Source organism: Rhinoraja longicauda, chromosome 17 (genome assembly GCF_053455715.1).
Source record: "Rhinoraja longicauda isolate Sanriku21f chromosome 17, sRhiLon1.1, whole genome shotgun sequence".
Classification (NCBI taxonomy): domain Eukaryota; kingdom Metazoa; phylum Chordata; class Chondrichthyes; order Rajiformes; family Arhynchobatidae; genus Rhinoraja; species Rhinoraja longicauda.
Genome location: NC_135969.1, coordinates 10,339,747 through 10,357,598, shown reverse-complemented (window position 1 = coordinate 10,357,598; position 17,852 = coordinate 10,339,747). Strand labels below are relative to the sequence as shown.

The 17,852-nt window shown below is 42.9% G+C and overlaps 1 protein-coding gene across 1 annotated transcript in view; it reads left to right on the top strand.

Moving 5' to 3' along the window:
- The window catches only part of LOC144601737 (calcium/calmodulin-dependent protein kinase type 1-like), a 181,702-nt gene that overhangs the window by 103,707 nt on the left and 60,143 nt on the right, over positions 1-17,852 (top strand). Inside the window, exon 3 of the mRNA XM_078414071.1 lies at positions 14,728-14,859. Within this exon, the coding sequence (XP_078270197.1) occupies positions 14,728-14,859 (132 nt within the window). The remainder of the gene's footprint in view (positions 1-14,727; positions 14,860-17,852) is intronic.

Sequence of the window (17,852 nt, the reverse complement as noted above, 5' to 3'; positions counted from 1 at the left end):
TAAAGTATTTCATAAAGTCCCCCATGGTAGGCTGATCTAGAGGATTAAGATGCACGGGATTAACAGTGACTTGGTCATATGGATTCAGAACCGGCTTACTGACAGAAGAAAGAGGGTTGTAGTGGAAGGACAATATTCAGGCTGGAGGTCCATGACCGGTGGAGCTCTGTGGGGATCTGGGCTATGACCTCTGCTGTTTGTGATGTATATAAATAAGTTGGACGTAAACATAAACGGGTTGGTTAGGAAATTTGCAGATGACACCTAGATTGCTGAGGTTGCAGACTGTCAAGGTATACAGTGGGATGTAGAAGAGCTACAGAAATGGGTGGAAAAATGGCAGATGGAGTTTAATCCGAGCAAGTGTGACATGTTGTCCTTGGAGAGGTCAAATGTAAGGGGAAAATGCACAATTAATGGCATGACTCTTAACAGCATTGATTTACAGAGGGGTCTTGGGGTCTAATTCCATAGCTCCCTAAAAGTGGCAACACAAGTAGATAAAGTGGGAAAGAAGGCATATGGTATGTTTACTTTCATAGGTCGGGGAATTGAGTATAAAAGTCAGGAAGTCATAATGCAGCATTATAGGACTTTGGGTAGGCTGCATTTGGAGTACTGCGTGCAGTCAATCTGGTTGTCTCATTGCAGGAAGTATGTACAGACTTTGGAAAGAGTGGAGAGAAGTTTACCGGAATGATAGCAGGATTCGGGGGTATTATCTACAGGAAAACGTTGGACAGACTTGGATTGTTTTCCTGAAACGCCAGAGGTTGCAAGAAGATCTGATAAAAGTATAAAAAATTATGAGGCATAGATATAGACAGATCCCGAACCAAACAGGATGGAAGGATCAAATATTTAAGGACATAACTTTAAGCTGAGAGGGGCAAAGTTTAAAGGATATGTATGGGGTGAGTTGTTTACACACAGGGTGATAAATATCTGGAACATGCTGCGGGTGTTGGTAGTTGATGCAGATACAATAGTGGCATTTAAGAGATTTCTGCACAGGTACATTGATATGCAGGGAATGGAGGTATGTGGATTTTAATGGAGTTTAGTTTAGAGATACAGTGTGGAAATGGGCCCTTCCGCCCACCAAATCCATGCCGACCAGCGATCCCCACATATTAACACTATCCTACACACACTAGGGATCATTTTTACATTTACCAAGCCAATTTATCTACAAACCTGTACGTCTTTGGAGTGTGGGAGGAAACCGAAGATCTCGGGGACAACCCACGCGGTCATGGGGTGAACATACAAACTTTGTACAGGCAGCACCTGTAGTCGGGATCGAACCCAGGTCTCCGGCGCTGCAAACACTGTAAGGCAGCAACTCTACCGCTGCACCACCGTGCCGTCCCGATTATGTGCAGGTAGATAACAGATGGTCTTGGCTTCATGTTCGGCACAGACATTGTATGCTGAAGGGCCTGTTCTTGTGCTGTTCTGTTCGACTTTCTACGTTTTAGGTGGATAAGGTGGTGAATAAGCCATACAGGATACTAACCTCTCCTGTCTCTATCTTGTATTACCCGATTTGTTTATGTCTGTTTCCGCTGTTATGGAGTGACACAAAGGAATTATGCAAACATCTTGAAGGCCCAGATGTTCCTTGCTGTACAAGTCCAAGGATCTCTGAAGGTGGCAGCACAAGCAGATGACCTGGTGAATAAGGCAAATGGGATACTAACCATCATTAGGTGGGGCATAGAGTGTAAGGGTAGGGAAGTCATGATACAACTTTATAAAACAACTAGACCAAGTGGACCCGTTGGGCCCAAACATCTCCTGCGTTGGTGCAGCACCCTCTCCCCCCCTCTTCCCCTCCCCTCCTCCCCCCCTCATCCCCCTCCCCCCCCACTCCATCCCCCTCAAACTCCCTTATCTTCCCTCCTCCCCCCCACCCTCCACTCCCCTCCCTCCCTGGGAGATAGATTTAAACTTTAAAATGTGAATAACTTTAAAAATATTACACCGAGTTCAAAGAAACTTCTTCCATTAGCACCAAAGGGATGACGGTGAGTAAGGTGGACCTAATATTGTCACGCTATCGTGTACCGTTTTGGTTGTAGTTCAGGAACAAACAAACAAACGTATGAGAGTTTTAGTATATAGATGATGAGGCTGCAACTGGAGCAGTGCATTTATTCTGGTCACTACGCCTTAGGAAGAAAGTAATTGCACTGGAGATCATTTGCCAGGATGTTATCTGGGATGCAGCATTCCAGGGGAGACTGGATGGGCGGGGTTTGTTTTCCCTGGAGTGAAAGGGCTGAGGGAGACCTGATTGAGGAGTACAATGTTACGAGAGCAGAAGATAGACACAAAATGCTGGAGTAACTCAGCGGGACAGGCAGCATCTCTGGAGAGAAGGAATGGGTGACGTTTCGGGTCGAGATCCTTCTTCAGACTGATCAGTCTTAAGAATGGGGTCTCGACCCAAAATGTCACCCATTCCTTCTCTCCAGAGATGCTGCCTGTCCCGCTGAGTTACTCCAGCATTTTGAGTCTATTTTCGGTTTAAACCAGCATCTGCAGTTCCTTCCTACACATTACGAGAGCAGAGGCAGGGTAGATAATGATAATAACATTGTCCCTATAACAATGGTGTCAAAAATGGGAGGAGCCACTTCTGCCATCCATTCAAACAGTGCTTTCCATTTTACAACCAGCCGACAGGTGAAAAAAAACTTCCTCCGATGCCTTCTAAACATTTTACTCCAATAATTTTGGATATGGAGTGAAATGTTTTGGGGGCATCTGAGGAAGTTGTTTATCACCTCTCTGCCAGTTGGAAAGTGGAAAGCACTGTCTGAATAGGTGGCAGAAGTGGCTTCTCTCGTAACATTTAAGAAGCAGCTAGACCGACACTTGAATTGCCAAGGCCAAGAAAGCAACACACACCAATTGCTGGTAACTGGGATGGTGTGGGTGTGTAATTGATGTTGACATGGATGTGGTTGCTAAAGGGTCTGTTTCTGTGCTGAAGGACTATGTCATGAAGTGAGAGTCATGTTTCACTGCATTCAAAATATTGAGGGAGTATCTTGCAATGTAAGCTTTTAGTTGATATCCACAATTGTGCTGGAGACAATTGGAAAGCAGCTACTTGCTCTCCATTGAGGTGTTTGCATTGACAAGTTGGGATTTTAGTGTCAATGTAAGTTTCAAAAACAGGAAGAGTGACTTGTACCAGCAAAGCTTAGTTTAGTTTGGAGATACAGGGTGGAAACAGGCCTTTCGGCCCACCAAATCCACAATGACCAACGATCCCCGCACATTAACAATACCTCACAGACACTAGGGACAATTTATTTTACATTTCTACCGAGCCAATTAACCTACAAACCTGTATGTCTTTGGAGTGTGGGAGGAAACTGAAGAAAACCCACGCAGGTCACGGGGAGAACGTACAAACTCCATACAGACAAGCACCCGTAGTCAGGATCGAATCCAAGTCTCTGGTGCTATAAGGCAGTAGCTTTACCGCTACGCCACCACGCCACGACAGGATTGTTTTAATTGGAGACAGTTAAGGAAAATTCATATGGATTTTCCTTTTAAAACTAGATTTATTTTTGGAGAATTGGGAGATGCAGTGGCTTTACACACCGTCCTTTCAGGTTGAAGTCCTGTCTTATAATAGACAATAGGTGCAGGAGGAGGCCATTCGGCCCTTCGAGCCAGCACCGCCATTCAATGTGATCATGGCTGAACATTCTCAATCAGTACCCCGTTCCTGCCTTCTCCCCATACCCCCTGACTCCGCTATCCTTAAGAGCTCTATCTAGCTCTCTCTTGAATGCATTCAGCGAATTGGCCTCCACTGCCTTCTGAGGCAGAGAATTCCACAGATTCACAACTCTCTGACTGAAAACGTTTTTCCTCATCTCAGTTCTAAATGGCCTATCCCTTATTCTTAAACTGTGGCCCCTTGTTCTGGACTCCCCCAACATTGGGAACATGTTTCCTGCCTCTAACGTGTCCAACCCCTTAATAATCTTATACGTTTCGATAAAATCTCCTCTCATCCTTCTTAGGTTTCACTCACTTTGAAAAATGCACAAGACAATTATCACTTTTGTGAAATTATCTTTGCATATCTAAGATAATTTATATATCTTAGATATCTAGTTTTGGAATTTGGATTTGGAGTTTGTACGTTCTCCCCGTTACCTGCGTGGGTTTTCTCCAGGAGGTCCGGTTTCCTTCCACACTCCACAGACGTACAGGTGTGCAGGCTAATTGGCTTGGTAAAATTGAAAATTGTCCCTAATGTGTGCAGGATAGTGTTAGTGTGCTGGGATCACTGGTCGGCATAATCATATCATAATCATATATATACAGCCGGAAACAGGCCTTTTCGGCCCTCCAAGTCCGTGCCGCCCAGTGATCCCCGTACATTAACACTATCCTACACCCACTAGGGACAATTTTTACATTTACCCAGCCAATTAACCTACATACCTGTACGTCTTTGGAGTGTGGGAGGAAACCGAAGATCTCGGAGAAAACCCATGCAGGTCACGGGGAGAACGCACAAACTCCTTACAGTGCAGCACCCGTAGTCAGGATCGAACCTGAGTCTCCGGTGCTGCATTCGCTGTAAAGCAGCAACTCTACCGCTGCGCTACCGTGCCGCCCTCATGGACGCATTGGGATGAAGGGCCTGTTTCCACACAGTATCTCTAAACTAAAAACTAAAATGATATCTTGCATCCGCATATCTGGTTTAGACCATAATAATTTCAAATACCTACTATAATCGGCAGTGAATTCTGAACAATAACTGAATGAAAAGCTGTATTTCTTCAAATCTCTCTTATCTTCTACCCAAAATATGTGACCCTGGGCATTGAACTGTTTGTTGATGGGCAAAGCTTCCTTTTTAACCATATTTTGACCTTGTCTTGGTTCTTTGTTAAACAGCAAGGAAAGACATAGTATATGGAAAATTAGGGGCGGCACAGTGACGCAGCTGGTAGAGCTGCTGCCTCAAAGATCCGGAGTCACATGTTCAATCTTTACCTTGGGTGTTGTCTGTGTGGCGTTTGCACCTTCTCTCTGTGACGGTGTGGGTTTCCTCTAGGTACTCGGGTACAGTCCAAAGACGTGCAGGTTTGTAGGTTAATTGACTGCTCTGAATTGCCCCTGGTATGCTGGTAGTGGATGTGAAGTGGGATAATATAGAGCTACAGTGAACAGGTGATCGATGGTCAGCATGGACTCGGTGGGCTGAAGGGCCTGTTTCTATGCTGTTTCTTTGAATCAATCAATTATGGTAGAGCTGTCAGGTGGTCACCTGGGTGTAAACTGTGCTTAAAGCATGGCCAATCTGAAACCTTCCAGGTACCCATGGTTTGTTTAGGAATTGAATATTGATGGGTTTAAAAAGGCTGTCTACATGCACACATGTATTGACACTGACAGGTGCGCACATACACACTCACACACACAGCCACTCTGTACAGTCTCACTAGAGAAGGTCTTCTCATCCTTCAAGGACCAGATGAACAAAATAAGATGGATTCAGAAGCATTCTTGGGGTACCTCAGAATAGAATGCAGTATCCTGTAATCTATTATTTTTACGATAAGTTACAATTGTGCTCAGAATTGAATAATAGACTCTGTGGGCAGCAATAAAATTCAATTAAACAATAGAATGAGATAAATCTGTTCTTGGTTTATTGTTCTAAATCATATGAATTTTATGATTTTCTTTTCTGTCGGATCGAATTAAAGTTTAAGCAGGTCTTTTTTGATGGGTTTGGTTATTATTCGACTTGGATATATGGTCTGTTAATTACCTATTTTAAATATTTAGAGAACCAGCTCTTAAGTACCTGGCTATTTGTAAGTGCACTGTTCTTATCACTCAGATAAGGTTCTCAACCTCGCTGGTCTGGGGTTACAAAATTGTTTAGTTTAGAGATACAGCGCGGAAACAGGCCCTTTTAGCCCACCGGATCCGCGCCGACCAGCGATGCCGCACATTAACACTATCCTATACCCACTAAGAACATTTTTACATTTACCAAGCCAATTAACCTACAAACCTGCACATCTTTGGAGTGTGGGAGGAAACCGAAGATCTCAGAGAAAACCCACGCAGGTCACGGGGCAAACATACAATCTCCGTTCAGACAGCGCCTGTAGTCGGGATGGAACCAGGGTCTCCAGCGCTCCAGCGCTATAAGGCAGCAACTCTACCGCTGTCCCACCGTGCCACCCATAGTTTCTGGTTTGAGAGCTGACTTTTCTTTTTTCACGAGAGCTCTGCAGCTATAGGTTCCAAGCATGTTCTTGGATAGGGCGTTATTCAATTTTAAAAGCAGGGGAATTTGGCTATTCCAGGTAATGTTATCTTATAGACTTTGCATTGTTGAAGGATGATGTAGCAGAAACACCTCTGCAATCATTACTTTACCGTATCTCATTATCAGTTGCTGTCATACAGCCTGACGAGACCTCTTACATAAATGTATTAGTGCATACATTGTTGTCTTAGTGCATCACTGCATCTGTCACTGCTTGTGATATATGGGTCTGATTGTCTGTGTTTATATTCTCTTTCATCAGTTTTTCTCAATTTCATTCTGTAAATATTTGCAGCCTTCCTGTGTTTCTTCCCCTTCTTGTTCACCCACATGCATTCATACTCTCTTTCTCCCTCTCACTCATAAACACACACGCACATGCACTTGTTCACTCACACTCACTCACTCACTCACACACACACACAATCCCTGCATTCCCTCCCCACTAAACCCTCCATCCCACACACCACACATGAGACATGACCACTATGCACTATTGACAGACAGTGCTATATAATAATACGGAGTCATGCTTTTACATATACTTCCACACTGCTCCCTAATATATTTAGATCACACAAGGAACTAAAGGCTTTTCTTCAGATTCAGAGCGGGTGCAATGGGAAGTCTGGCGGGCACAGATCGCCGCTATATCGAGTTGCCAACTTCCTCACTCCCAAATATGGGACAAGGTGATGTCACTGCCCCGCGCCCCACGTGATCTCACCCAGCCAGCGGCCACGTGCTCCTGCTCCATCAATGTTGGCCGCCCGGGCCGGGAGGCGGGTTGCTACGCAACCTCCGTTAGGCGGCGCCCGGGCCTAAGGGCCTACACTGTCCGGAGCTAAAATGTCAGAAACCTAGAGTGTTGGGACCTTCAGCATCGGGACCTAAAGCATCGGGACCTACAGCGTCGGGACCTACAGCATCGGGGCCTACAGCGTCCGGGCGTACAGCTCCCTTCTGGGCCTAATGCCGTATTAAGCCCCGGGGGGGGGCACTGTAGGCCCCGATGCTGTTGGTCCCCACAGTTTAGGTCCCGATGCTCTAGGTTTCCGACATTGTAGCTCCAGACGATTTAGGTTCAGAGCCCCGGGGGGCCCGCCTAATGGAGGTTGCATAGCCCGGGCAGCCGCCATTGGTGAAGCGGGAGCACGTGACCGCTGGCTGGGTGAGGTCACCCTTTAACCCTTATTTGGGAGTGACGAAGTTGGCAACCCTGCTAATACGGGACAAGGGCGGTCCCGTAAGGGACAAACAAATTTAGCCCAAAATACGGATGTCCTGGCTAACACGGGACAGTTGGCAACCCTTCATTAGCCGCTTCATGTTCTTGGACTTGCATTTGGAAACAAATTTTTTTTTTAAAGAGGCACTACTAAAACAATGAAACTTCAATGGTGGGTCTTGATGGCGCATTTTGGTACTTTGGACATTGATTGTTGGGGGAGACAAGGTGGGAATCAGAGCCCTGCAGATAGAACAAAATACTGGAGGAACTCAGTGGGACGAGAAGGAATGAGTGACGTTACGGGTAGAGACCCTTCAGTATTGTGGTTGCCAGGACCAGCAGCATCAGAGCCACATGGTCTGCCGACTGGGAATGAGAGCCATCAGGGGTCTTTGCTGTAATGGTTGTGCGGCTGTAATGGAGAGATCTGTGTTGTTGCTGAGGTGGGTAATGTAGGGGGAGAGGAGAACGATCAGGCCAAGAATGAGGCACGTTGGGGATGGGTTACTTGGAGATTTTGTTTTGGGGCCTGGGTCTCGGGTGAGTTAGGTGGTTGGTGCGTGGGGATTAGGTGATCAACAGATTGGGATAGGGTAAATTGATTAAAATAGTAGAGGGATAAAAGGTAAGCAAGAGACTTAACACATTGATGTTAATTCATCACTGTACGGAAGGACCACAGAGCCCTGAAGGGCACATAGATGGTTGTTCCAGGAAAATGTCCAGGTGCTCCTACAATGCCCAACCAGCTTGTGGTGTCCTGACTTGGAAATCACCTTTCAGATGCTGGAGCGACTCAGGCTCGGAAGAAGCTCATCAAATTTCCAGAGAACCAAGGAGGGTCACGGTTAAGTTCAGTGCCAGAAAAAAAAAAATCAATTGTCAATTGCCTAATTCTGCGGAAAGAAAACCCACAATCAATTGACAATGCAACAGAACACAGATGCTGGAATCTTGAGCAAAATACAAATCTACTGAGAGAACTCAGAAGGCCAAGCAGCACCTGTGGAGGGAAACAGAGAGAAAGAAGTGTCCCGATCCAAAACATCATCTTTCCATTTTTCTCCACAAATGCTGCCTGACCTGCTGAGTTCCTCCAGCAGGTTTTGTTTTGCTCAACATTCAATTGAATTTCTATGCTTGTTTTAATATTTTAAATAATGCACAATATTAAGTGTGACTTCTTCAAACTGCAATTCGGCTGTGGCTAATTTAGCTGACTTCCTCCATATCTATCTGATCGGCTATCATATTCTGAAATGAGGTTCTGAGTAATATGGCAATACTCCATAAAACCTTTGAACCTTTTTAATATTGATTTTCAAACAGTACAAAAATGTGGTTTTATGTAAAGTCATATCTTTTTTTAAGAAGGTCCCATTGTTTTTGTTCAACTGCGGAAAGTCCATTCACGGCATTGTTAGGACATGACTGAATCAGTAATCTGTTCGGCATCTACAATTTCTTAGAAAACTATTACTGGCATAAACACATCTGCTTAGCGATGGTAATTATGATTGTTATCATTTTTGTTTCACTTTCAGAAATAGGATATTGAAATTTTGCAAAACAAGGCACTGCCTTTGTTATTATTTTCTGTTTATATTTAAATCCCTGTTGACCGTTGGAAATGAATGATAAAGTTTGTGGAGGCCAGAAGAAACTGGGTGAGGCAATAGCTGGGAATGTGAAAGCTCTCACAGAAGAGAAGGCTTGAACATCATCAAGGAGGCTGGGTACCAAACTGTTTTGCAAGTAATTTCCTTCACTGAATCGAAGATAGACACAAAATGCTGGAGTAACTCAGCGGGACAGAGTTACTCCGGCATTTTATGTCTATCTTCGGTGTAAACCAGCATCTGCAGTTCCTTCCATTTCATCTCCTTCTCGGAATCATCAGACTGAGCAACTAGTTGATGAATATAATTTATTTTCCATCACTGGCACAGAATTCATTTTGTTTTATTGCCTTGGTATTGACCGTGATTTGAGATGAAGTGAATGTAAAGATTACCCTTCCCTTTCTTCAGAAATTTAGGATATGTTTTGTATGTTAGACAGAGCGACACACTGGTGCAGTGTTAGATCCACTACCTCACAACACCAGAGACCCGGGTTCGATCCTGACCTCAGATTCTGTCTGTTCCTTAGTTAGTATTTTTGCGGAGTTAGTATTGTCTCCCTGTGAACACGTGCAGGTCTCCAGGTGCTTTGGTCTCCTCCCACATTGCAAAGACGTGCGGTTTTATTAATTGGCTTCTGTAAGATTGCCTCTAATGTGTGTAGGATGGGAAAGTGGGATAACATAGAACTAGTGTATGAGTTGGCATGGACTGGGTGGGCCGCCAGTCTATGCTGTTTCCATGCTGTATCTCTAAACGAGTAAAATCAGGAGTTCCGGAGCCAGTTTCTGTTCATTAGACCACAGCTAATCCATATCTTAACTCCATTTACCTTTTATGGCCATCTAATCCTTATTATCCTTGCCTGACATATGTTGATCAGTGTTTGGTATCATCAGTCTGAAGAATGGTCTCGACCCGAAACGTCACCCATTCCCTCTCTCCTAGATGCTGCCTGACCTGCTGAGTCACTCCAGCATTTTGTGATACCAGTGTTTGGTATCTGCACAGTACAAGCTCTCTGAGCAAATGCACTCCTATGTTGGGGTGCGGTAAAACTCTTTGAATTCAAGCCAACATGAGACCAGATTATTGTGTATATTTATGCACTTGACATAGTTGTGTTCTCAGAGTAAAATTGGAAACTATGGCCCTCAAAAAAAGGAGGGAGAGAGTAACAATTTTAGTTAATGGAGAGTAATGTCAATAAATAAACTAGCGCTCAAATGATGCTTATCATCTCCCTTTCGGGACCTTACAAAGCACATTACAGCCCATGAGGGCTCCACTAGTTAGCTGCAGGGAGGATGTCTGAAAGCTTGGGAACTAGGAGTCAGACTGAAAATAAGTAGCTGTCCGTTTACGACTAAAATTAGAAGTTTCTTCATTCATGACGTGGTGAATCTTTGGAAATCTCCACAACTGGAGACAGTGAAGGTTTAACCATTCATTTTGTTTCTGGATATTAAAAGAATCCTTAGACATGAGGCTCTGGCAGGAACATGGTGCTGAGTCAAAGAGCAGCCGCATTGTGTGGAATAGTTGGGGTGAGCTCATTGCCTTCTATTGACCCTATTTCTTAGCCTATAAGACCCTTTTGAATGTAAACAGTCTTTTAACAAGTAAACTTGTAGCATAGGCTACAACAAGTAACTTGCATGCATCAAGCAGAATTTGTTATTGAGAGAGAAATATTATTTACTGCACTTGGATTCCCTTGTTTGTGATGGTACCATGGCAATATTTTACATACACTTTTAACATCGTCTATCCATGTCCTCCAGCGATGTTGCCTGACCTGCTGAGTTACTCCAGCACTTTGTCTCTTTCTTTGTGAGCTAGCATCTGTAGTTCCTAGTATCTCCATGATCCCTCTACTCTGTGCCCCTGTCCAGTCCATTATCCCTCCACCACCTGAGGACTGCTTTCCACAAAGTAATCTCCAAATGATTCATGCAGCATTAATCTCTGGCAGAAGACTATGGAAGGCAAGGCCACAGGTGAGACCCAGGACATTTATTCCATCATTCCTCAATGCAAGGCTAGAGATTTATCGGTCGATCTTCACCCAGTTTTGCACCCAGTGCATGGGCGAATATTTTGCCCAAAAATAGACACAATGTGCTGGAGTAACTCAGTAGGTCAGGCAGCATCTCTGGAGAAAAAGGCTGGGTGACATTATGGGTCAGGACCCTTCCTCAGACCGAAGAAGGTCCCATCCTGAAACGTCATCCAGCCTTTTTCTCCAGAGACACTGCCTGACCTGCCGAGTTACTCCAGTACTTTGTGTCTATCTTTGGTATAAATCAGCATCTGCAGTTCCTTGTTTCAACAGATATTTTGCCCTTTTGTTCAATGGTGGTGTACGGATCTTCCATAGAGCAGAGTTTCATAAGTCAATCAATTACAGTGCTTAATCAGCTAAAATATTTTGTAAAATGCAACTGGATTATTTTAACGGAATAAATATATTGCTAGGAGCAAAACAGTGCTATAGAGTTTGTCTACATTCTGAGCTGCAACCTCAAGAGAGTCCACACCTCTGGACCTTGGTTCTGCTGTGTTGTGGCTATTTATTACCGATGGTGTGTTCCGTGGTAATGTTCTCAGAGAAAAGATGAATACTGAAAGCAGCTACACAATGCAGCAGAATTCTGTGTATCCAATATCATTGTTTTCAATTAGGGAATTTCTCTTTCAAGAAACAGTTAGGCTAATCCTGAGAGAAGAGACTTATCAAAATAAAGAGAAGGTGCTATCTATACTGCCCGAAGTGCTGATATTACGATCGGTTTAACTTCCCTTGAATTAATTTCTCTTCCTATTTAAAGATGGTAACACAATCCTTCCCACCCAGCATCACAGTGTGACGGTGGTGCGATTGCTCTTGACGTATCTGAGATTCTAGCGGGAGGCAGATTTGCTTAGGGTCGGAGGGAAATTAAATTAAATTGGTCAGATGATGGCATGCTGTAAAACAGGAATAATCTGATTCAACCTTTACCCCCATCCAATGGATTTAAATGAATGGTTTATTACACCCAGTCTTACTTCACCCAGATCAGGGACAATCCACCAACAGTGTAACAGATTAGTTTAGAGATACAGAGCGGAAACAGGCCCTTCGGCCCACCGAGTCCGCACCGACCAGCGATCACGCACATTAACACTATCCTACACACACTAAGGACAATTTACACTTGTATCAAGATCGATAAACCTGCGCATCTTTGGAAAGAGGAAACCGAAGATCTCGGAGGAAACCCGCGCGGTCACGGGGAGAACATACAAACGCCGTATAGGCAGTACCCGTAGTCAGGATCGAAACTGGGTCTACTGGCGCTATAAGGCAGCAACTCTACCGCTGTGCCACCGTGCTGCCTTACTACGTGCTACTACTTGTTACTAGAAAGTACATCATAAAATACACCCTTGGGTGAGGTACCAGACTGTCAAGAGCCCAACCTGCGTTACCACCTTTGGCGGAAATATTGTTACATCACAATATATGTTTATTTTAGACTTTAGAGATACAGTGCAGAAGCAGGCTCTTCAGCCCACCGATCCACATCGACCAGTGTTCCCCCCATACACTGGTACTATCCTACACACCAGGAACAATTTACAATTTTACCTGGCAAAGCCAATTAAAATACAAGCCTGTACGTCTTTGGAGTGTGGGAGGACGCCGGAGCACCTGGAGAAAACCCATGTGGTCATGGGGAGAACGTACAAACTCCATACAGACTCCATCTCCGCAGTCAGGATGGAACCCGGGTCTCTGGCGCTGTAAGGCAGCAACTCTACCGCTATGCTGCTGTGCCGCCCTGGTTATGCTTACATTTTTCTCTGCTCTGCAGAAGAAGTCTGTCCACCCATTATTCTGAGAGGAAGAGATAAACGCCAAAGATATAGGGAAGGAAGTTATATTTGGTCAAGTTAACAAATAAATACTCAGTCAGAGCAGCAGTGGACAGAGAAATGCGGTAAAAATAGTGGCGCAATTAACATTGCAAACCTTAATTTATACTCATTGCACTGACAAATTGATTAACATGATTGTGCTGTTCCACTATGGAATAAATCTATCATTGGATTAATGATTTTGGAAGAAAATGATGTTAGTTCACAGTGGATCAGGAGTGGACTGCACCAACTGCTTGGGAATATAGACACAAGGAACTACAGAGGCTAATTTACAAAAAGCTCTGGAACATGCTTAGACATTGTAGAAATAGTTGAGACATAGGGGACATCACAGACTATGGGAGCAGACACTATCCTTGCTGTAATATTGAAGACCTGCACACAGAACTAGCTGGGTGTCTAGGTAATCTGTCTCAGTACTCAACAGGGGCATCGACCTGACAATATGGAACTTTTAAAAAGTACAACCTGTTCACAAAACGCTGAACAAATCCAATGCTGCCTATCATCAGCCCATTGATAGTGGGTGTGGGTGATGGTGCTATGAAATGGCACTTGCTCGCTTGCCTGACACCAGATTTCTGAAAATGACCGATCTGCAATAATACTCAACAACTCTACACCATCTGGATGAAGCAGGGCAGGGCAATTCCCCATGGTAGTAATGATGCCCCCCAAACATCCTACATGGACGCCTGCACTGTAACAGCGCAAGCATTAATGAGGCCAGGTGACACGGTCAAGGGTGTTTTATTGACATTTGTCCCAGATAGAACAATGAAATTCTTACTTGTAGCGGCACAACAGAATATGTAAACATAGTACACTGTAAACAATATAATAAATGAGAAAAAAAGGTTTGGTTTATGTATATATACACACATACCCACATATATATATATATATATATATATATATATATATATATATATATATATATATATACATATATATATATTTTTTAAATATATATATATATTTACTATTATTGCACTATTATTGTTTGTTTTTATGTGCGTGTGTGTATATAGATATATGTATGTGTGTATATATATGCACGCACACATACGTACACATTAAAAAATACCATAATAGTGCAATAATAACAATAATAGTCTAGTTCAGAGCTTATTGGAGGTTGTACTGTTGCAGAAGAAGCATGAGCTAAATATGCATGGATAAAGATGTCAGAAGTGACTGGCCCAGTGCCAACAACTGACATTGGGTGTAGCTTGTTCGCAAACATGTATAAAAATGACATGCTTTGTATAATCAGTACATTTGGAGTGCGTCTACGAAGACAGATGGGCCATTCACCCTTTGCAGGTGTAAGATCACTTGAATTTAATAAGCTTCTGCTTGACTTGACAGCCAACCTGTTTGAATGATTCTTTGCTCCACGACGTTAGGAATAATGTCAGATATCATTTGTAATGGTGTATGATATTGATCACTGACTGGATGACAGTCCCAGGCCAAGTGGCTTCATCAGGTGAGTTCTTTGCAGATTGGTTAGATAAAAAGGATTTAATCTTTGTGTTATTCCATGACTTGGTGATGTACCCTCAACCAGTTCAATGTAAGTAAGCCCTAACATCTTTGCCTTCTTATTTCAGAGGCGCATTCTCTGAAGTGGTGCTGGCGGAGGAGAAGAGGACCCAGAGGCTGGTTGCCATAAAGTGTATCCCCAAGAAAGCTTTGGAGGGTAAAGAGAACAGCATTGAAAATGAAATCGCTGTCCTTCGGAAGTAAGTAGTAGGGTTTACATAAAAGACAACAAATAAATATTGGTGGGGTATAGAGGTCATAAGATCATAAGTGATAGAAGCAGAATTAGGCGATTCAGCCCATCAAGTCTACTCTGCCATTCAATCATGGCTGATCTATCTCTCCCTCCTAACCACATTCTCCTGCCTTCTCCTCATAACCTCTGACACCCGTACTGTGGGAGTTGCAGAAGTGAATGGTTTCTAATTACAACCCAGTTAAAATAAAGATATTCTTTTTATTAGTAATAACTTGCATCCAAGTGTGAAAATTCTTAGCAAATTATTTATTTAGGCAGGTTGCACTGTGTAGATCAATCTGTTTCATTCTACTGAGTAGGTGAAAGGTGATGTTTTACCACAGGGGCCTTAAAGTAATCAATATTTGAATTTTCCATTTACATCAAAGCTGTCGCAGGGTTTTTCAGACAGTTTGTTAATTTGCTCTTTATTGCAATTTTTTTTTACAAATCCTTACCAATTAATCATCCTACCACAACTAGAGAGCAGTCCTGAACTACTATCTATCTCATTGGTGACCCTTGGACTTTCTTTGATCGATCTTTGCTGGCTTTACCTTCCCTCATCATGCACTGTAAATGGCTCAATTGTATTCATGTATTGTCTTCCCGCTGACTGGTTAGCACAAAACGAAAGCTTTTCACAGTACCACGGTACATGTGACAATCAACTAAATGGAATTGTAGTGTGAGATATACCAGAAATCAATAAAATGTAAAGAAAAAATACTGGAAATACTCAGCAGATATGGCAGCATTTGTGAGGAGAATAAATGGAGTTAATATTTCCAGTTTAGTGACCTTTCAACTGAACTGGACAATTTGAGCGAAGCATGGATTTGGATTGCTTTTGAAATTGAGTCACTGTTGTAATGCAGGAAACAGAACAGCCAAATGTAGAAACATGGAACTACAGATGCTGGTTTAGAAAAGAAAAGCCAGAGTGCTGGAGGAGTGGCTCAAGCAGCATCTCAGCAGAACATGGAAAAGCGACGTTTTGGGTTGGGACCCTTCTCTGTTTCCCTTTGGGACAGTTTGTGAGCAGTAAGATTCCATAACCACCAATGTTCTAATGACCAGAAATCTGATTTCAACAGAGGGGAGAACTCCCTTGGTTTTCTTCAAAATAGTGCAGAGTGATATTTCACATCCATTCAGAGAATGTCTCTGTCCTTCGTTTAACATCTCATCTAAAAGACGACACTTCCAACACTTCAATAGTCACTGCATTACAGTAATGTCAAGTCCAGAAAAGATCACCCTAACATTATGAGACTTACCTTTCACACCAAAGTGCACCAAAGCTGTTATATTTGAACTTCCCATTAGTTCTCAATGTAGATGAAGTGTCAAGGCCTCTTTTATTACACATCCACCCTGCAGAGATGACGGTAAGTTTTCCTGTGTTGAGTGTGCTCCCACAGTGATGGATTAGTCCAGGATTTTGGCCTGAATCCTGAGCGGAAAAATAAGTTGTTGCTTCCTACTAACACTTGGATTTCACCTGAAGATGAGAGACACACATTCCAACAACACATTTGTTGCGCTGATAAAGCTTCCCCATCATACTCAACTGTGCTGTGTAGTGGGGCAGTGCATAATGCAGGGTAATAGTGCTGGATTCGCCCAGGTGAGTGAATTGTGAGTGAGTATGCTGCCTTTGGGCAGTGATGGATAAAGCAAGGGAGGATTCTAAAATAGGAAGGAAGCTAGGTTGTGAAGAATTAAGCTTTGGACGATTTCAGAGATGCCACGAGAGGAATTCATGACTTTGAACAACAAAATACGTTGCGGAGTTGGTGGTTGGCAATGACTGAGTGATGTTTGTCTTGGAAAACCCATATTGTTTTGCAAACTGAAAAGTTAACAGCAGCGTTTTGTTTGGAATAAAATAGCGTTCAACGTTAATAGTCAACATGTTACTTCAAAAATGTGTTTGGTGCAAATTTCTTGTGGAATTCCACTCTGTCGAGAGGAGAGATAGAGATGTGAAGCAAGAACTTATTTTTACAGACTGGACTGATTGGGGATGGCTTTTTCTGGCTTCAACGTGAGTATTTGACCTGCTCCACTGGTGTCATTGTGCACTAATCACCTCGATCTTGTCGTACCAGGTGGAGGCAGGAAATGGCCAGATAACTGTTTTGATCAATGAGCTTCATGGATTTGCCTTTGCAGTTCAGATCAGCAATTATCAACAGTGTCATTTCCTCACTGCTCTTTGACCTGTTGACTAATGATACATGGGTGGTGGCGAGAAAAAAAGTCATCAACCCAAAAGAGACAAACTGCAATGACATTGTAAATGACAGCATGATTTAAATTTTAAATTTTAACAGATTTGATTCTAAGTACGACTTGCTGAATCCAATCCAATATCAATGATTTGCTATATTGCATGACCAACGTCCAGTAATAGATAAAGAAAACATGTTCCTGACCTTTTCTAATGGTTCTCCTGTAAATATGTGTCCAGAATGTTTTTACATTGTTCTAAGTGTAGATTTATCTAGTAAATGTCTTGCACCAAACAATACTTGTGTTCATCATCTTATGCTGAAAACCTCTGAACATCAATTGATATTTTGTTTTGTAAGGTACATTCTATTAACAACCTTAATAGTTGGGTTTCCCAATCTCTAATCACTTCTGTTCTGTGGAATAATTGTTCTTTATCTGAAGGCAAACGGTTTTATGTTACTCTTCAATGTTCTGCATCTTCACTGGAGGGCACGGAAATTGCAAAATTTGTCACTCAGTCCAACTAATTCATTTTACTGTTTATCCATCATGTGGGCAAGATTCCAAATTCCATGTGCCTACCATTTCCCCAAATCCAATTATTTCCCCATCTCTCTAACCTCGACCTAAATGTTGACGTCATTTATTTAAACCAACTCCAGAAGTGCATTCCATAATCAAGTCAGCCTTCTCTTCAGAAATGAAATTTCTTTC